Below are 22232 nucleotides of genomic sequence, written 5' to 3' on the forward strand. Positions count from 1 at the left end.
GAGAAGATATTCAATAGTTTGAACTTATTTCAGTACAGGAGTCTGAGAAAATGTTTGGAAGGAATGAACTTCAAATAGGGAAACCAGGGTCTCAACTTCTGTAAGAGTCCAAAGAACTGAGAGGAAAGCTATAGAAGAATTACAGTGTAATATAAATTAAAACATGAGGGACATAATCTGTTCATCAGTAGCAAGTAATTAAGGTTGCAGTGAAATCTGTTGTAAAGGTGGGAGTTCAATTGCCATGTAATAGAAATGGCACGATTTACTACTAATGCCGTCTTTACTGTTAGAACAGTGATTTAGTTTAGTGCAGTAAAATTCAGAAGAGATGAAAAGTACATTCACTGGAAATTTAGACTTGAAGGTTTCCTTTGAAAGGAATTCCCACCACAAAAATATCTCTGTGTGTTAGAACAGAGGGCGAGATGAATGAGAACTAATAAAACAGAATTTATTCCTCAAAAAGTAAATACACCTTTTCCAACTTCAGTACCAAATGAGACGGGCAAATAACAGGCCTGAATCCCAGTCACCAAAGTTCTCACTGATTTATCCGAGCTGCATCTCTTGAAAATCGGGCAGCTCTTGCACCAAGTAAGGGGACTCTGAATCCATTGTCCTTACGACAGATGTCTGAGTGGTGTTTAATGTAGCTGATTAGAAAAACGAGAGGAGTGAATCTCTTTGCGCACATCGGACACTGCTATTGTGGAGGTTGTTTTATAAGTTGTTTTATTCCATGCCTATTAGCACAAAAACACCATCTGCAAATTTTAGTAAGGATTTATGTGATCTTGGTACAACCAATGACTTATACAAACTCCTTCCTATCAAGATGGAGCTGTAACTTTAAATGTAAACACACTTATATAAGTAAAACTTAAGATTTAGAAAAGTCCAGCAAAAGGGCCAAATTCTGCCAGTGAATGCACATACAAGAAACTCCCCTGGAAACCAGAGCAATGAGCTACAACACTGAAAGCAAAATTTGGTTCTTAATGTGTTCCTGAAGACTGTAATTATATTTCCCATTGTACTAGTAACATTAATTGAATGTTTAGCTGAAATCAAGTTCATTACAAGTTAAATACAGTACCTAGCCTATTAGGATGGTGTTTATAATTATAGTCATAAAGCACTTGTAAAACATCTTCATTGTAGCAAATAGGTGGAAGTCGGGTGTAGTGGCTGCTACGCATCTCAGTTCATTTTCTGCATCTTTGCGTCTGAGCAGCAGTGTAGACTAAGGTGACACACTCCACTGAATCGCCTCCATAGCTAGTGCCAACACTGACGAATTTGAGCGGGACATGGCCTGCAACGGTGAGCAGAAAAATATAACATTGCATAAACTGTCATAAAAGTTTTTTTTCAGTGCAGCTGGACCTTACTAAACATTCCTAGATCTAGAAACACACAGTAAGGATGTACACTCTCATGCAAATATACCTGGTTATTGGCCTGATAATACAGTTTTGTCAATAAACCAGCCTTTGACAAGGCCTAAGAGACTACAGTCCTCTCTGATATATCAACTTTTATATTTTATTTCCTGGTTCTCTCAGAGAATCATTAAAGAACGTACCTAATCTGCTTCTGGTACTGCCCCAGTTCTTTCTGTCTTAACTCCAACAGACACCCTGCTCAGAGCTACACCAACTTTGACGGAAGCTGAGTGATCCCCAGCAGTGGACTTCTACTTCAGGCGCATATGGAGTCCCCCTAGAAAGCACAAAAGTGAACTGAAAATGCAGCAGCCTCTTGTCAGAGAGTTGTGTGTGCTGCACAGGGGCCTGCAAGCCCTCGGCCAAGACTCAAGGTGTCCACACATCGAAAAGGTTGAAGAAATCTGATAAGTCGCATGTAGAGTTGATGTCACTTTTGCTCAGTTACGCACATGAAGGAGTATCCAAACCCAAGTATAACCACTTGGACTTTCTCATGTTCAAAATAAATCCGGTTTCTTTTTATAGTCACTTTCATAAAAATAGTAACACCCAAAAAGAAAAATTAGTTTTACTGTATTTTATTTGACATGGTTGAAGACACAAGGACACTCAAGATACAATCCAGACAAGTTGTGAACAGCTCCAAACATTAGTGAAATCTGAATTTATCTTGCACAGAGGTGAACAAGACCACAATGGTTGGTTTTATAATATAGCTTAAGACTATTTCAAGCAGGTGAGTACTGTGACGTTATGCCCAACAACTTTTATACTATTCATCCGCTTAAGCCACTTCATATCATAAATATGCAGCTTATCTCGGCGATTAAATCTCTGCAATATATAATTAGCCTTCTCATAATAATGCATTAAAACTCCTGTATGTAAATATTGGTATATTCATACCAATGTAAACTACCCTAACCACCACTGCACATTTATCATATTCTAGCACAATTCATCATTCTATCGCGATTAGCTGCTAACTTTCAGCCTAGAATTAAGTAACTTGGACCCAAACTTGCAAGTTGCTGCTTAGAGCAAAACTTCTGCCAAGGCCTTCTGCTTTCCCTAAGGATAGCAGGCCTTGTCTTTTCAACATTATGTTGCACAATGTCATCTGAAACCCCTACCAAAAAAATACTCTGCAGGAGATTCCCTGCAGAAGTATCAGAACTACTACTCTAAAAATGACTCACTTCCTAATAAATTTCATATTAATTTTACAGCCTAATATCCTTTATCAAAATGGGCATCCACATGCCGCTTACAAGGTAAATTGTTTAACTGGGTTATAGACTACAGACCACAGCATAATATTCTACTTACAATTCTAATTCCTTAGAGACCAGCTAATTTTCCATTCTTAGATTTAAAAAGGGCAACAAGAACAGCTGGGAGTTTGTTCAGTAGTTCAGTGCTCTGCAAAGATAAGCTTGATAGTGCTCTCATCAGACTGAACGAGGAAGTGCAAAAATACGCAAACTTCATAGTTTACAGTTACAGGAGAGTCTTTTCAGCAACAAACCCCTGCTTGGATCCAGACGGAATCTTACAAAAGGTGAATAAGAAGGGGCAGAGAATCGCTGCTGTGCAGGGAACTATGCCTGGGAAGAGCTGCACAACCTACCTTTAGCATTCCCTGCAGACAGGCTGAAAACAGCACAGAAATCACGGCACACCTGACCTTGCAGTTCGCCTCCTCTTCAGAGGGGAAAGGGGGAAGTTGCAGCCATTTATTAGACCAAATTCTGTGTTAACCTAAGGCCAAGGGAAACAAATCTGTGCAGAAATGGACCCATTTAGTTTAACACAGGATGCAAAGACACCAAAGTCTACTTTTCTTTGTGAATTTTCTGTTTTGGTGGGCGGTAGTGGTAGGCAGAGACTGGGTCTTACCTGCAGCTACTGTAAATCAGTGTTGCCTGGCTTTAGAAAGTGGGTTTGTGTTTGTTTTATTTTAAACTAGGGAAGATCCTTAATAAAACTCCAAAACCTAGTGAAGAAGCTGTATATCCAGATCATGCAGTCAAAATTTTAACTTGGTTTTACAGGAGGATTCATCCATTATTATGATGAACTGCTGGAGATGGAACGGTCACCATCTGAAACAAAGAAATGAAAATCCCAGCAATGTACTAGTGCATCTGTGTAATACGCTTAACTGGTATGACTTGCATTGCAGGAAGAATGTTGTATTCTCTGACACACCAACATTTCTTTCCTATTATTATAAGATCAGCCTTTTACATTTCATATCTTACCATCTTTAAAAGCCTATAATTACAGAAGCTGATTGAGAAACTATGTTATTTAAAATTAACAGCTGAATGAAATCAACAGAGGCAAAGAGCATTTTTTTTATACAAGAAAATAGCACTGTAGAAAGAAAGAGTCTGTACAATATTTAAATATTGTATATACATAAAATTATATTGTTGATAACTCATCTTAAAGTTTCTCTTGTTTGTAAACCATGGAAAGCAACACACAAAAAATCCCAGTATTTAGCTTTTAAAGCATTTAGCAGGCAGCAGGAAACTGAATGCTAGCAAGCACACTTTGTAATTATAGAAAGTATCCAGCCGGATACTGTAACTAGCATTCTCTATAGTCCTTTTTTTTTCCTTTTTTTTTTTTTTTTTAAAGCTGAATGCAGAGCAGATTTCACATTCAACTGGGGAATTCTGCAGAAGACACAGAAAACTCAATGGCAAAATGCAGTAGACCAGTTCTGCAGCTCTCCACTGTGGCAAAACTCCAGGTTGAACACAGAAAGCCTAAGTGCTGGACTGGAACATAAATTAGTGAAATAATTGATAGAGCTTTTATTTTCAAAAAGTGTCAGTAATGGATTTAACTCATGCTCAACTTATTAGAAAGGAAGTTTAAATTTAACAATTAACATTGCAAAGTTTCAAAAATGTAATGAATTCCAGCAGGTAATCAGGCAGCTCTGTATAAATGCTCTGAAAGTGCCAGCATTTTCCAACCTAAATGATTCTATGATTCTATGATTTCAGGGCGATTCTACAGGTTACTATCAGTCTGCCAATTTGGAGTGGGATTAGGATTTGAACCTGAAGTTGTAAATTCATGGTAGATACAGATTGTAGGTTTCGAAAGTTACCCATCTGTAGCATTTTGCAAAATAAAAACTATTCATTGCAGAAGAAATTTTTGAGGCAAATATGCTTAAGAAAATGTTTTCTAAATAAAAACTTTCTGGAAACAAGATGCTACTATGACCATCATCGTGTTTCACCTGTGTTAGAGTTGTGTGCTCATAGCCACGTAAGCAATGCTTTATTTAATGCTATTTATAGTTTCATTCTCTTGGCTTCCGCCTTCCACCTTACTGGCCATTCAACTCAATCCAGAAATGTATTTTACTCAATTAAAACGTTTGCTACACAAAATATATTACAGTACTTTTGAACTGGACACCTTCTCTCTTTCAAGTTGTTTAAATCTTCCTGAACAGCCGTCATCTAACTGTACTTCCAAATCTTAACACAGGGATTAACAAGAAAAGAACTACAATTACTTGGAGAAGTGCTTGATAAACCAGATGGGTCAGAGGGACCTCGACAGGCTGGAGAAATGTGCAGACAGGAACCTCATGAAGTTCAACAAAAGGAAGTGCAAGGTCCTGAACCTGGGGAGGAATAACCCCATGTACCAGTATACGCTATGGGCCAACTGGCTGGGAAGCAGCTTGGCAGCAAAAGACCTCAGGGTCTTGGTAGACAACAAAGTTGAGCGTGAGCCAGCAATGTGCTCTTGCAACAAAGAATGCCAATAGCTTCCTGGGGAGCATTAGGAAAAGTATTGCCAGCAGGTCAAGGAAAGTGGTTATTCCCCTTTATTCAGCCCTGGTAAGACCACATCTGGAGTGCCAGGTCCAGTTCTGTGCTTCTCAGTACAAGAGAGACATGGCCGTACTGGACTGAGTCCAGCAAAGGATCACTAAGGTGATTAAGGGATTGGAGTATCTGTCATGTGAGGAGAGGCTGTGAGAGCTGAGACTGTTTAGACTGGAGAAGGCTCAGGGGATGCTAGGAACGTGTATAAACACCTGATAGAAGACAGCAAAGAAGACTGAGCTAGACTTTTCAGAGTTACTCAGAGAAGGAACGAAAGCCAATGGGCACAAATTGAAACTGCAGAAATTCCTTTTAAATGTAAGAAAAAACTGTTTTGCAGTGAGGGTTGTCAAATACTGGAACAGGTTGCCCAGAGAAGTTTAGGCATCTCCATCTTTGGAGATATTAAAAAATGGACAGAGTACCCTGCTCTATCTGACACTGCTTAGAGCTGAGAGGTTGGACCAGATAGTCAATGCATATCCCCTCCAACCTCAAGGATTCTGTGATTCTATGGTTTCAAATGGAGACTCATAAAAAGAAGTTTAGAAAACCCAAAAGGGAAATAGCTTTGTTCTTAAAAATTTTCCAAAGTATAATGAGGGTAATGCTAGCTATTTAATCCAATAGCTAGTTCTGAGAGCTTTGACAATTAAGGCCTTGTTTTCAAATTGGAGCAATCCATATTAGGCTCCTAAAAAATATATATATGTATTTCCTATATCTTAATTTTAAGGAATTTCTGAGGACTTTCTTTTCAGTGGGATCTCGGAATTTAAGAAACATTTCTTTAAGTCATTGATTTTCAGCACTTAAAATTTTGAAAGCACGGGGCAAAACCAAACGAACAAAAGAATACCATAGACTACAAATTTGTTCCCATCGCCAGAGGATGGTGCTGTTTAAACAGATATCCCTCACAGATATGCCCCCTACAACAACCACATGGGTTAGTGAGCTTTTCTTGGGAGGAAGAGGAAGAAGAACGAGAAAAAGGCAAAAGAGATTATGATTTTGTATCTTGTTAACTAATCTTCAGGACCCAACAATAATCAGTATTTACTTAATAAAGGTAGATCTTTAAGCATGCTTGAGTAACTTGGGAACTTTTACTACCAAAACTTTTTAAGGGTCTTTCAAAATCCAGTCTTTGGTCATCAAAGGGCACAAACATGACATACCCCACCTTACTAGCTGTTCTCATATAGCCTGCTGAAATTCAAGTTGATTACATGACATATCAAAGTCAAAAAATGGAATAGTGGAAGATCAGTCTCACAAACAGGCTGTGGTGGGGAAAATGGGCTGTTAGTAGTTTAAGAAATCGATTCCAACTTTGACACTTTTAGATGTGGCAACATCAATGGCCATGGCTTTGATTTCAGTGTCCCCAAACTGCATAAGTGTTTTGATCTCCCTCCGGTTTGGCACTGAAGCATCAGTTCCCGTGAGATCCAAGCGAAGGGTGCCACACTTTTTCACTCCAGATTCGGTAATGAAGCTGACATTATCTTGTTCTGAGCTATAGATATTGATCACTATGACTAACTGAGAAGGTTTGGCAGGTGTGTAACTGCGTGTCACAGTTTCTCCAAGGGCTACAGATTGGTCGGCTGAGATAAATTTGTCAAAGACATCAGTGCACCAGCGTGTGCCGTCTTTGATTAGCAGCTTCTCTGGTGGATGCTTCCCTTCCACAAACCGATTGAGCACACCCACACCGTAGGTGAGAGGTGAACGCCGCACTTTGATGACAGCAGGGTCTAGACCAAAGAGAACCGCTCCTTTGAGGATAGTGAGCCCCACATCCTGAGGAATGATGACTCGACATCTTGAACCAAAAGCGCTCTGGACAGCTTGTTGGAGTAAGGGGGATTCAGCGAAGCCACCCACCAGGAACAGAAACTTGACATGGGTCACTTCTGGCTTATCAAACACATCACCTAAACAGAAACAGAGCCATTCAATAAGGAAAAATCCACCATGGCAAGGCAATTCAGGTGAAAGTCCTAATGTCTGAGTACATTGAACGTCCCATGCACATGCACAAGATCTGAAACTGCCCACACTGCCACTCTCAGCATGCACTTGCTCCACTTCTGTAGTCTCTTCTATATTGTATTTCACTGTGAATGCAAACTTACCTCAAAGCATACAATATTTCTGAAGTGGCATTTAAAAGAGAATTTTTATTGAGCTTCTACCAGTGAAGGGACATGGGGATTTCTTGCAAAGAAATCCTGCCAGTCATATTATGGGTAGTAAGGAAACAGACATCATCTTGCCACTTCAAGTATCAGCTGGATATTCCCAAACCTAACCAATTCACATACACTTTATTGCATTCCAGAGAAGTCACCTTAAGTTAAGAAGTCATCTTAACCACAATAAGTACCATCTGCAAAATAATACCTCCTTACATTTTCACAGATGTTCCTTCTTAGCTTAAGCCCAAATCCCCTACTTTCAAGAAAATCAAGCAGTTTAGTTGTAGGCTCACCCTTAGTTCAAATAACTGAGGCAGAATGACTGAGTCCTCTGTCACAACTATTGTAATTCTAGCTCCATCCCTCCCTGCTCACATATAAGCTGTCCAATACTAGCTAAGTTGTGACCTCTGAAATTTACCTAATAATTCCTCACATACAGTGAACAAAGTTGGATATTCCATTCCAAATAAGATATAATTAGTGCTATGTAATGTGTAGAACAGCAATACTTTGCTCAGTACATATGTTATACTCCAGTTGATACAAACCTATTTTTTCACCAGAAAGACTTTAAACAATAAATTTCCCAATAAGCCTATGTCACTTTCCATTACTACATAAATAAATTCAGTGCTGCTTAAGCCATGCCTGGAAGTAGTTTTACTGTGACACATCGTTTATTATTTGTGTTTTAGAGATGTCAGTGATTTGGACAGTCATGAACAAATGTGACATTCCACTGAGGAGAAATGAACTAGAGGTCTTAATAGCAGGAATAATCAGAAACTAGTTACATCTCTGGCATTATTTAGTTGTTGCCTGAAACAGGAAAAAGAAAAGCAGGATCTGGGTTGGTTAGTGCTTTTCAGCCTTCTGAATGCTTGCAGCCCTGGAAGTAAAGAATAATTGAAGCTTAGGCAGTAACAGGACTGAATCATACTCAATAACTAGTACTAGAACTAGGTAGGAATACATGCTAAGGTGACGTTCCTTACTTTTATTATTTTCCCAACTACTTTGTAGAGAACTACAAGTTTCAGAACTAAGTTCCCTGCCCACATTCGGTGCGTGCTAGAGGGTTGTTTGACTTTAATTCCAGTTACTGGTTTGAAACGGATAAGCAAAGCTTCAGTTTCAGCTCAGCTGGAAAGTGGAATTACGCACAGATACGTACTAAGGTGCTGAACAATCTGGTCAATTGTAGGCTTGAAAAGAGCATTCATTGCATCGGGGCTCATCCTCAGCATTCCCTGGGAGGACCACTTTACAAAGTCCACACTGGAAAAGAACAGTTAGAAAGGACATTAAAACATTGCAGTCAAGCACTCACAAGACACACTAAAAAAATAAATGAATGAGTTTACAGAATCTGCACCATTTTCCTTGGAAGAAAGTGCCTCACCTCACCCTAGCCCCATAACAACTGCAACAATGTAAAATTTCAAGGGAGAATTGTTATTTTTGCTTGTCTAATTGTTGTTTTCTTTGCCTGATTGCCTTCTGTAGCGTTACCAATGCTCAGCTGTTTCCTGAAACAGCTGGCAGTCAATCCAGTGCTCGCTCATCTGAAACAGCACTGATTCATCCCCAGAAGGCCAACATTTAGATTATAGCAGTAGCAGGCCAAAGCCGCTGGAAACACACAAGGAAAACAAGCAAGTATGGGAAGCCTCAGGAGGCAGAAGGGAGCACAGCATTTTTAATGAGGCATAACATTTGTTAAGTGAATACAGGCATTATGTTATTCCATCACTGATACACATCCATATAGCTCAGTAGTCTCCTTTCCATTCATGCACATTATAGGTCACATTTATACTCTTTCTATCCCATTATCCAATTAATTTCATTTTATTTGACGTGAACATATAGCATTCCCTCTAAGATTCACCATTAAGACTATTAATAAGAAGGAGATGGTCTTGTGAGGGGGAATATTTCCAGAAATTTTTAATCATTTCAGAGCCTCAGTCTCATTTAATAAGTGACTCTGAGCTGGATTCCAAGTCATTTAGGTTTAAAGCACATTTACCAATAACTTTAGGAAGAGATGCAGGAATTTCAGCCTGCATACTACATTAAAAAACGCAGAAAGCCAAGGTACAAGTACTAAATAGCACATCTTCTGCTCTCAGGTCCCAAGCACTCTGTCCCAGATTCGCAGGCTCTCTTGCTCATTCTCTTTTATGCCATTAATCTCCAGGTCTCCTGTACTATGTAATTTCAAAAGATGCAAAATGCCCACTTCTGCTTTCTACTCACTTCCTTTTCTATATCAGTCCATGATCTTGTCCTTTAGGGTGCTTTCTTGATACCGAAAATCATGAATTAAATATCTGGAGGGGATTATGTCTCCTTACCTACTAAACAATTTACACAACTGGTAAAATCCTAGCAGAAAAGAAAGCCTGCCATCACTTCAAAACAAGAATGCTTTCCCCTTGCAGAGCTCTGTGCAGTAGTATATGTTCTCAGTAGTGATCTGGTATTGTTAATAACTTCCCTCAAGCCATGAATATATTTACACCTCTCACTCAAGATCTTGGATTTTTTCCAGGGCCCGAGCCTCTAAAAATTAAGGTTCTAGGTAACTAACATCAAATTCTGTATTTGACCAGATGTTCCTGATTAACACAAAAGGGACTCAAAACATATGGCCAAATTCAGGAAAGTGATGCAGTGGTGGCCTAACAAAAGCCATAAAGCCACAGAAAGCAATACCAGAAGAGTGCAAGTCTTGTATAAAAAAGCTTTGGCAAGAGATTGATCAGAACTTTTCATTTTGGAAATTGCACTTCAGGCAATCCCATTTTCTCATCCTTATATTTCATTTTTATATTATTATCTTTCAGTCTATATGTAATTAGGATATTTTAATTATTTGTCTTTGCTACCAGTAGTTAATTCTCCATCCATTTGGGTGCAATTTTCTACTCACTTGCTTTTCCTCAAGGCATGTTCTACACTGTGACCTCGAAACTTCTTGTAATAGTCAATGAAGGAGAACGGCAGAGTGATGTTTAGCGGATTGGTCCTGTCTGGAGCTGCTGCCCGTTTACGGGACTCAAATGCTATCATCAGATCTACCCAGGCAGCAGGACGCTTGATTTTAAATTGCTCAATAAAATCTTCTCCAAATATTTTACACAGGAGCTTTTCAAATTCATAGTCCACACCTAGAGAACCATATGGCCCACCTGTATTACAAACAAAACACGGCTTTAATATTCTGAACAGCTTATTAGATTTCAAGTTGACAAAATACACATCAGATACTAGTAGGACTGTCATGGGAGAAGGTCTACAGAAAAAGGTATCTTTCTTAAATGTAACAGTTGGTCTGATACAGAACATAATCTTACCTTTGCTTCACTTTTACTCCTATACCATCACAGCCACTGTAACACTACCACTATAAAACAGAAACATTTTTATTAGAAGCAGAGGAAACTGCCTCCTTATCCACACATGAGAAGGTGTGGGTTGGAATCATATTTAGGAGTAGACAGACTGGATGTACACTGTCCCATTTGCTCTTACTAGCTTGTTTCCTCAGGTACTCTTACAGCCACCAAGACTGAGAAAGCTCAGTGATGAACCACACAGATGAAGATTAACTTGGTATAGAGACACAGCAACAAATAATAGGCTGACTCATGTGCTTAACAGCTTAGCCACAGGACAAAGTCAAAGGGGACCTGGAGTTCAGGAAGGGAATACCACTGGAGGAATTGCACTTTAAATCTTTGTTGGGGACCAATCATTGTGCATTTTTACCAGGGGGTGGTAGACCCTCCTTGTTACACTGCCTGTGAACTTACAGGAATATGTACGATTCACCTTAAATTTAGGAAAACTTCTGTTCTGCTAACAGTCACTTTACAGGGATCTTGTGACACTTAGCTATTCATATCTCCACAGTACATCCCTGAATACCTGGACAGAACAGCAATACACAGGTGACCTCTCAAAGGACAGGAAGATGACAACTCTAATAGCAGAAGTCAGACCAGGACCATGGCAGGAGGTCATGGCCTGAATGGGGGTGAATAACACAGGAGATGGTAGTTTCTTACTCTCCCAAAGTGAGGTTTACTATCCAAAAGCATCAGAAGCGTTATGTGATTTAACTATGTCTGCTGACCAGCAGCTAGCTTATACTAATTTTGATTGATGGTCTTATTTAAGGAAGAACTGTTAGTGAAATGTAGTGAATAATAAAGGCATATATTTCCTTCACTGACAAGTCAAAATGTTACATAAATAAAGCAAGCAGTGGAAGTGACATTACCTGTTGCCTTGTATAGCTCCTTAAGGTGTCCTTCAGGGAGCCTGATCTGATGCACAGTTATATCCACTGTGCCTCCTCCACTGTCCACAACGATGTAACGGTCACCTAGTTTGCCAAAGGAATAGGCAAATGGCATCTACGTTAACATTATCACAACAGCATATTGCAACAAAAGCTTCTCAGGGGCATTATCACCATGAGAGATAATGAATTACAGAAAGTCATGAATGTCTATGCTGAAGACTTGATCTTTTTTAGTAATTATAATGAAACCACTGATAACAAATATGAAATCCAGATGTCAAAGGCTACCGATTTAGCATAGATGAAGAACAGATTAATGGAATTCCTCATGCTGCTGCTGTACTCTCTAGTGTGATACCAAATTAATACTACGGCATATTTACAAGCCCTATTCTGAGGAAAATATGCTGGTTGCATTTTAAAAGCTAGATTCCTTTCTACTATCTGCTTAACAAACCATATTTTGCTAGAGCATACAGAATTGAAGTTCAGCCTTAGTAACTAAGAGCAGCACATACACTTGTGTTTTTTTCTTTTCCTATTTATAATTACTGTGAGAACAATACAGTGCACAGCACATTTGTGGGGAAACACAATGTTGGCCCACATTATAAAACCAGTGAGAGCAAAGTTTACTCAAGAAAGGACACTACCTTCCTCCAGTTCGGACCAGATCTCTCCTATGACATTTTCCACCAAAAAGGTACGACTCTGTCGGTTACGGCGGACGTGTTCCTTAGCTAGTCATTGACAGAGAAAAAAATCACTGAGTATAAGAAAGCATGAAGAAGTTGATATCATAAGCTGCAGGAAGCAAGTGCAAGCAGGCTGACAGATCTGTACGTATCACTTCTTAACAAATGAAAATTATCACATTAGAAAAAAGAACAAGGTAAAGTTGTTCCTAGAAAGAAGGAAAAACTTTTTTCAGCCATACTGATCTTCCTTAATACTAACTGGATTAAAAGCAATAACCTAACATGAAAGCTATAAACATGTCTGGTTTATTTTTATTTTTTTTTTATATTCTGTTTTTTAAAGCGCTGCCTGGAACCGGGCGGGCTGGCAGCCAGCCCTGCTTGGCACAGCCTGTGCCGCCAGGCGGCAGCCCCGGCCCGCTGCCAGACCCACTGTGCCGCCCGGGGCCCGGGAGACTATCCCCACCTTTCCAAAAGCCACTGCTGATTGTGGCTACTCGGGCAAAGATGCCTCCTGAGCCTTTCAGGATGATGGTCCGTCTCAAAACAAGCAACTTCTCAGATTTATAACTTCTTAAGGCCACAGTGATCATCAAGTCTGACCCTTATAATATTTTAAATATACGCCAATTAAAAATTAAGCATAATCTAGCAAGACTATTGTAACAATTAACTTACAAGACTTAATTGCTACTTAGACATTCAAAAGATTCAGAACAGTCTGTGAAGAGAAAGCAGAGTAGTGAGAGCCTTTGCTGTTATGCTTTAAATCAACCTCTACAACTGAATGATCAAAAGAAATCATTCCTTGTGTAACCGTCATTCACCTTCAAAGACACTTCTATAAAACAGTACAGAAGAAGAGAGGCACCCTGTCATGCCTGAAAATATCATTCTTTATGAAAAAAAATCAGCATGCAAATCACTGAATGCTTTTTGCTTCTTGTTTCTATAGTGCCTATCATCAGAAAAAGACCAGTGGCTCCACTTGCACCCGTACGCTCCCCATAAAGACCCCATGATGCAGACAAACTACATCAGCCTTGCTGCGCCGACTTAGAAGCACACAGCGAGAGCTTAAACGACGAAGCATTCAATGACAGAACAAGCACTAGGTCCAAGCAGGGGCCTGACACAGAGCCCACAGAAGTCAATGGGAGTCCTTTCATTCACTTCCATTCACTGTGGGCTAAAAGTGAACACGAGAGCCAGTCTTTAACTACGACTGAAGTAAGGTTATCCTGGCTACTGCGAACAGTGAAAATTTTGTTTTGACTTCATAGCAATAATATGGTCCTTGGAGTGCTTCTCTCTGTTTATATTTAAAGGGTTTTTCTCCTTAATCTGTTCTCAACTTGTCTTGGGTGCCTGCCATGCCTTTATGAAATTTTAATTCTAACCCCAAATTAATTCACTCCAAACTTTGTTTTCATTAATTTTGACATGAAACCTTTCTCATCCCTAATAGCTTTTACCATACAAAGTCAAGAAGGAGAATTGGTACCCCCTCGTCCAAGTATAAGCCCGTTAGCACAAATCCATGATCTGCCAGATTCTGCCCAGCTTCAAAACTTTAACGAGAGAAATGCTTTTCTTTTATTATTTTCCCAGAGGCAAATCCCTTTGTAGCCTGAAAGTAAGTTCATACAAAATCACATGGAACTGGAATGGTTCAGGACATGAATGAGGGGGACAGAAGGCAAGGGGCCCCTGAAGGGACTGTGTTCTGTGCTCTGCATGGGCCTCCAGAACACTGAACACATCTGACAAGTGCTGGCTAGGAGAGGCATGGATATGAGAAAATGATGTAGTGGCTCCGCCTAACTAAAAAAAAAAAAAAATACCCTCCAGTAACTACAGGAATAGCTTTACTATCTTAATCTTCCATTTGCCTGTACTGTTTTGCCCTAGTATATGTGATAGAATACAAATTCTTCTGAAAAATTCCTTCTGGGATGGATTGACACACTAGCACCGATACCAGTGCAACTGTTACAATTCACACAGATGGGAAATCTGATCCCTTTTGCAGCAGTCACACCTTTCTGCTTCTTCATTTTCCTCTTTTTTTTTTTTTTGTATTTTCCTCCAATCCCAGGCAGGATACAAGCTCAAAAATCCTTGGTGACAAAGGACCTTTTGGGAAGTGACTTACGCTGTGGTCCAATCTCTGTTCCTCATTGTAAGTCAGTCTTCAAACATTGACATTACCAAGAGATCCCAGGTCAAAAAATCAAAAGTGCCATATCTAGTAGCTCTTCTGTAAGTAAATTCATTGCTGTATTCCAGTACTTTATATTCCCTTGAGTGTTGAAAATAATTAATGATATTTCATAAAGATGACATTAAAAAGCATTTACCAAAACTCTGGAACACTTCAGACTGAAAGTCTCATTGCAGATCTAGTTATTTAGCATTGCTTCAATAATGCAGCTAATCGAACACATAATTGTTTCCAACAAATTACATTTTAAAAATGATCCAACATGAAGTATTGATTTTAATTAAGGCAGAAAAATACTGTGCCTCTCCTAAAAGACTTGCACAACATCCTAGTAAAGCCAAGGCAATGAAGTTACCTGTGTGCTAAAATTCAAGTGAGTTCAAACATGTCCGCTGGATCAATGCCTAAACTAGTTCAATTACAGTAAACAGCGAAACCGTTTATTAAAGCAAACTGATGCTAGCCCAAAATATTTCAAGAGAACAAAGTCAAGAAGAAATGGTAAGAAAACAGCCCTCATGGACAAAGCAAACATAAGCAAAAGAATCTAAAGAAGTGAGTTAACAGAAGTAGTACCCTGTGTAAATCCAGTTCCAATAGTGTCACTTGGGCTATAGCCATTGACAGGCGCCCGACTACTCAGGTCTATCATCTGGTGCAGGCGGAGCTTTCGGCAGTAGATAGAGGCAGCCTCGGGTTCCAGGGCAATGATCAACTGCTCGGGATTTTCAGGAGATGCCATTCCTGCCTGCGAGAGAGAATCGATCAGAGAAATGGGGTGGGAAATACCACAAGGTAGCAGACCCTTTTCAGCAAGTGAACGAGCCTCTCCCCAGCTCGCAGTTTCAGTTAGGTCAGCCCTCCGAGTTCAACTCGCAAAGAAGCTGCTGTCATTTGCTAAAGGTCTTGATCGGGGAATCATCCTGCCCACAATGTTTCGCACAACTTCACAGGGAAGGATGCATGCACTTACCATGCTAAGTGTCTAACTGAGCAGCTGTCTGCATGACAGGTGGAGAAAGGAAGAAAGTCATTTTGAAACCTGTGATGAATGGCCTAAAACCTGAACTCCTAATTAATCTGTGAATCTGCACGCTAAGAGGGGCCCCAGCCTCCTTTAAGAAATGAAGGAATACCTTTGGCCTCCCCTCCCCACAATGATATTTTAAGTATGCCTTCCTTTACATCCCAGATACGTATAGTCCTTGACGAAATGGACTCTCCCCACACCGTGCAGCTTACTAGGAATATAGAATCATAGAATGCTTTAGGTTGGGAGGGACCTTGAAGATCATCTAGTTCCAATCCCCCTGCCATATATGCCATATATGATAAACCTTTCCAGTAATGCATCTTTTTACTTAAAATCAACATTTTCCATTTGAAAATCCATTGCTTTTAAGCACATTCACTTTTATAACATCATCAAAATGCTCAGTATATTTAAGGGCTCAAAATACAATATGGCAGGTTCCCTAAAATGTAATGAGAACAAGCCTAAAAATAATCCCACATTATAAAATCAACATTTGCCATTCTTTCTATTTGCCTTCTGAATTTTCAGCCTCCAGACACATAGATTTTCAAGAAGCCACAATTTCTCATGTAACCACATCACTCCCAGAGCTGGGCTTAGAGAAAAATATCAAAGAACAGTTGACAAAGTTGCGTTTTCATTTCTTTTCTCCTGCACTTCTCCCTACTGTATGACTCTCAGTATCTTTCAACTCTTTCTACTCAACTTTTGGTTTACCTGCTGCTGTTTTTCAGTTAAGTGCCCGAGTACTAAAGCATGCTAGCAAACAAATAACTGCATGAACATTTTTTTGCTTCCAAGGTCAGTCTTCCAGCAAACCTCCACATCAACTCATACACACGCACTGTGGTGGCTCCAGAGCATCCCCAAAAGAAGGCAGATTCACATGGAAAGACTGCAGACCTGGACTAGAATTTGACTTACTTCATACAGCTACACTGTGGGCTGTGGGAATTACCAGCTAGTTTACACTGGCAGCTAGAAACTCAAAGTAAAGCTTGTTCAAAAAGCAATACTGGGGTAAGACTTGGAGACATAAAATTGTACTTCACATTTACTGACTCATTTTACCCTCTCCATCTTAATAAGATAAACAGATTTTTATGGAAAGCATCTTCCTCATTGTTGATAACAAAAAGGAAAAGCAACAACAAATAAATAAGAACGTAAGGGTTAAACTACTCATGGTTGCCCATTATTTTAAAAGCACACCTCATGATTGGGATTATGGTCACTTTACAACCGTTATTGCTGTTGGGCAAAACCTTCTGCTTCAGTTACATCCACTGGACTCAACAGCATGATCTGAAATCAGTGGAACTGTCTGGGAAGAATACTCTGCAAATACTACAGAATATCAAACCTTACCAGCTATGCGGCAACACATACTGAAAAAACATTATATTGAAAAAAAAGTTTACAACCAAACTTTCAAGATTTGGAAAACACAGATTTACAGCAGCCAGAGCCTAAAAGATATTAAAAAGATTATCAACCAAGCACAGGTCCAAGCCAGACTCTCCTGCCATCATACCACTTGCATGCAAGCATGTTGGCAGGCACAGGGTTAGGGAAAGCTCTGGAGCAGTACTGGGGATGAAGATGAAGTTCTTGCATTGTGCCTTAGTATAAATCCAATCTTTCCTCCAACCAGTCTGGATGTACTAGGCACAAGCCCGGCTGGTTCCATGCCAGCTCACTTCAACATCACTTATCTCCAGCTGTGCTCTTTTACACACAAAGCTCTAATTTGTTGCATTGGAAAGGGCAATGTTCAAGATATGAATCAATACTTGGTCCCTGACAGATATTTATCTAATCTGTTAAAGAATTCCAAAAATGTATGGTCTCTGCACACAAACTATCTCAGCCCTTTACTGTATTTGCCTTTGGGAAGTTTTGCTAAAAGCCTTATCTCAATCTTTCTTGCTGCAATTCTAAGGCCAGCACTTCTTGCCCTATCCAATAAGAGCATGGAGAACAAATACCTCCCTACTACCCTGCCACAGTCTTCACATATATTAAATCCATTATCATGTCTTGTGAAAGCTCTGAATCTGAGCAGTAAGTGGGGTTTTTTTTAATATCCAGTAATGTGGATGAACTTATCGTGCTCAGTCTGCTTGATATACCAGCCATGTGTTAGTAGCACAGACAAAGCAATGCTTAGTCTCCTGTCTAACCTATGCACTAAAAGAGAAAACTGTATTTTAGGGAAAAAATAGTTTGTTGCTAAGGATATTAAAATCCAAAGGCTACATCATAAAGTACTTGCAGAGGTGACATGAACTGAGTTGCATCAGAGGGAACGCACTGCTATTTCCTAACTTGAGGGAGGAAAAAAAAAGATTGTATTAATTGCAAAGTCATCTGTTCTAGGGTGGATTTTGGTAAAAATTTCCAAGGCTTGTTCTGCTAAAAGAAAACAGTAAACCATTAACAACAATACTTGCTTCCTCCCCTCCTCCAGCAGTAGTCTGTACCATGAACTTTTCACATTGCAGCCTGCACGTCAGGAGAGGAAGGCAGTGACCTGCAGCGGATGGACTCAGATCCATGTTCTCAGACCCTCCAAGTATAGCAGATGCTATTCTTGCTACTTTTTCTCTCTAAATATTATTTTAACATACTCAAAATATCTCCTGAGGAAAACATTCAACAGAAATGAGTTTTTTAACAGTTCAAAGCACAGCTGATCCTAACAGAATTTCATGAAGAAACTGTTGGGTTTTTTTTTGTTTAAAAGCTTTCCTTACAGAGTTTGAAGGGCCAGTTACAATGAAGAATGTGTTATTTTACATCATAAAAAGACCACACAAAGAATCTTGTACAGTGAAAGGTACTAGGCATCCAACATATATATATGTATACATATGGATGGATCAATATTGACTATCTCATACCTTAGATCATCAGAGATAGCACATTACTCTGTATCTCTATACACACTGCACAGACAGAATGGGGGACGAAGAGATGATAAAGAAACATGAACACATACATACTTCTGGGCAGGAATGGAGCAATGAAGTTGCTTTAATACAAGCTCTGAGAAGATGAAGACTTAGGAGGCAGTACCTCTGTCCTTATAGCCGAGAAGAAAAGGACGGATGTGAGAAAAATATCGAGCATGAAGAGAAAGAGGAGTAAAAACAGCAGGCAGTGAACACAAAGAAACGGTGATGCATTTATTAAAAATATTAACTGTAGAAGTTCGGGAGTTCACTATATTTTACATTTGTTCCTTTCTATCTGCCTCACTCACTCACTATCTGCCCACTGCTGCCCAAGTACTACTGTAACTAACAGCAGACATTCACAAGTTAACAAGGCTTGAACAGGACAAATCTAAACAATGTCTCAGTATTCAACATTATATAGATCATCCTGGCAGTGAGACAGGTGCATCTCATTGCTTTTGCCTAGGGCAGCTTATAGCAGACTTTGTAATAGAGCCATGTCTTGACTTGAGTCTGGTAAGGAGATTTTCTTTCCCCCATTATACTCACTAGCAGTATAAACCCAGTCATCACTTATGAAACATAACGGAAACAGACAGTGGTTTTCCCAAAAACACAAACATGGAAAATCCATCAGGAAATTATAAAAACCCTTTGACCATCGGGAAGTTCTTAAAAATGGATTTATTTGCAGGACATTGTTGCATTTACATACCTGGAAGAAGCAACCAACACAATGAAAAGAACTACTTTAAAAGATTGCCCCAAACTCCCTTTGTTCGTATGCCTGAGGACTAGGATTTCATTCTTTGAGACGAGAACTCCCAGATTTTCACTCACTCCAGTAAAACAAGCCTGTGAGCTGGTGCCAGTGCATTGCTGTTCATTCGCCAAGATGCATCATCGACAGCAAACCTCGCAGTGCTTCAAAGCCTCACGTACTACAGCACAAATAACTTTGCCATCCAGATGCAGGTGAATCTCAACGTAGCACACTGGCTTTGCTTTAGAGCCAGAGATGTGTCACCAGACGAGAGCCGCAGCTGACCACAAATACATTCTTGATTCTCTGAACAGTGTCAGCTGCCAAGTGTTCGACTAATTCAGCATTAGCAAATACTGAGGTCTGGACTGTAGCTTAGTATAGCAGCTTGAGTGCTTCCAGAGAACTAAATCATACACACTCATTCCATTCACAGAATCATTACTACAGATTGAAAGATGCTACGTTTAAAACCCATACTCACATGCCACAACACACAACGAAAACGCACGTTCATTTATTTTTTTAAATTATTGTAATGTATATGGCCTTAAAGACAGTACTATAGTAGAACATTCCATGTACTTTGAGCCTTTTTAAAAGGCAATGACAGCCACAAGGTAGGCCTAGATGAAAAGCTGTCATCTATGAAAGCCACCATAATTAGAAGCATCAGCATTTAGCTGGAGCACTCCTATATTCTGTAACACAGCCAGGCAGAATGCTGTTGCTCTATCAGGCTTTATTCATTAAACCACAGTGACCTCAAATGGAAGAGCATATTAGGAAATACGCCATCATTGACAAGCTACATGTTTCCTATTACCATCCTGTCAAACTATTCAATGCAACAGTTAGATTTCCTTTGTTGCTTTTTCAGAGATATACATCAGACATTTTTTTAAAGGAAAAAAAACCAAACCCAACCACTGACTTGTAACACAAGGAACATGCCTTACATGGAGTGCACCCGTTTCTTTGAGTTACAAAACAGATTAAAAGAACTGATACTAAAGTCTAAAATAGGGGGGAAAAAAGTACAGAAAATAGTACTCCATCCATTGAATTTAAGATGCTGATTTATTATTAGAATTGTATATTAACCAGAGTCAGGCCCATGCATTTTGTATTCACCTCTATTTCCTTGAGCTTCACCTGCCTGGAAATCCTCTCTTTCTCTCTCTCTTTCATGTACACACTTTTCCTCTTCACTCAAAAAACTTTAAAGTCAAACTTGTTGTCTGAGTACTAAAACTTCTGAAATCTCACAGCTGACTGCTTTGAGGGCTGGGAGGCTCTCAGCTCACACTGCAGCTTTCCCCACTGTCAGGGCACACATAACTCTGCTTTCCTGCTCACAGCAGCTTATTTTCAATCATTTCTGAAGCTTCTGCCCTTCCATCGATGCTGGGTGATAACACAGGCAGGCACACACACATTCACAAGATCACTGCATAGGTCTAGCTTACTTTTGGAACCAGATCATTAAAAAGGGCCAAACCTGCAGAATGAAACCACACTAGGAGCACAACAGCAATCATCAAAACACCACCCCATCTTGCGCAGACTTTCCAAGAACTTTTCTCCATCCAAAAGGAAAGTATTTGTGTTAAGTTTGTATGTACAAAAATTAGACTTTTATGTCCCTGAGGTTGTGTGGAGGAAGAATAGTTTATAGTACGGCTGTCAAACCCAAGTGAAGCTGTGTGCCAGCCCCTAGGCTGCTCCACAGGCTAGCAGTGCTACCCTGCCAGGCTAGGAGGGAAAGCAGCAGCTCACGGGACCAAACCGGCCCCACACAGGGAGACTTTGAGAAGACTGATAGCAGAGGGATCTGCCTTAATGATGTTCTGCTGCACAGGGGGGTTGGGGAGATGAAAACATAATAAAATAAAGGATGAAGTGCATTTTACCCCACACTTATATAGGATTAGATTCAAATGGTTCTTGCACCTCAGTGTTACGTTAACATAGGCAGAAAAGCCTCAACCTGTTAAGATGCAGTTGTGCTTAACAATATAAAACCAGCACCTTCCTTATGGCAAAAATATGGTGAAAACACATACTAATCCTAATACAGCCTCTGAAAATGGTCCAAAAAGTAGAAGAAAAATGATTAAGAGTCAGTACATATTGGAAATAATGGAGATACAAAAGTGCTACACAGATTTAGGATTAATCAGATCTGTGCAGCCTGTCTGGAGGGTCCAGCAAAGGGCAACGAAGATGATTAGGGGATTGGAACATCTCTCCTATGGAGAAAGGCTGAGGGACTTGGGTCTCTTTAGCCTAGAGAAAAGAAGATTGAGGGGGGATCTTATTAATACTTACAAATACTTAATGGGAGGATGCCAGGGGGATGGGAGCAGTCTTTTTTCAGTGGCGCCCAGTGATAGGATGAGGGGTAATGGGCATAAAGAAGGAACTTCTTTACTTTGAGGGTAGTGGAGCACTGGAGCAGGCTGCCCAGAGAGGTGGTGGAGTCTCCCACTCTGGAGACATTCAGGACCCGCCTGGACGCTGTCCTGTGCAACCTGTTGTAGGTGACCCTGCTCTGGCAGGGGGGTTGGACTAGATGATCTCCAGAGGTCCCTTCCAACCCTAACCATTCTGTGATTCTGTGATTCTGTGACTCTGTTTCACTAGCATCTAGAGTCAGGGCCAGAGCAAACTGCAGCTGGATCTACTTCAGTGCTAATGCTCACATTA

At 40.0% G+C, this 22232-nt stretch overlaps 1 protein-coding gene across 1 annotated transcript in view; it reads right to left on the reverse strand.

The window, feature by feature from the left end:
* Positions 1-6610: 6610 nt before the first annotated feature.
* The window catches only part of HSPA12A (heat shock 70kDa protein 12A), a 43300-nt gene continuing 27678 nt past the window's right edge, over positions 6611-22232 (reverse strand). The window contains exons 7-12 of the mRNA XM_009881577.1: positions 15341-15512; positions 12496-12582; positions 11819-11923; positions 10466-10724; positions 8702-8805; positions 6611-7260 (exon numbers count right to left, since the gene is read on the reverse strand). Of these exons, the coding sequence (XP_009879879.1) occupies positions 6626-7260; positions 8702-8805; positions 10466-10724; positions 11819-11923; positions 12496-12582; positions 15341-15512 (1362 nt within the window). The 3' untranslated portion in view covers positions 6611-6625. The remainder of the gene's footprint in view (positions 7261-8701; positions 8806-10465; positions 10725-11818; positions 11924-12495; positions 12583-15340; positions 15513-22232) is intronic.

This window comes from Charadrius vociferus, unplaced genomic scaffold (genome assembly GCF_000708025.1).
Source record: "Charadrius vociferus isolate BGI_N301 unplaced genomic scaffold, ASM70802v2 scaffold282, whole genome shotgun sequence".
Taxonomy (NCBI): Eukaryota; Metazoa; Chordata; class Aves; order Charadriiformes; family Charadriidae; genus Charadrius; species Charadrius vociferus.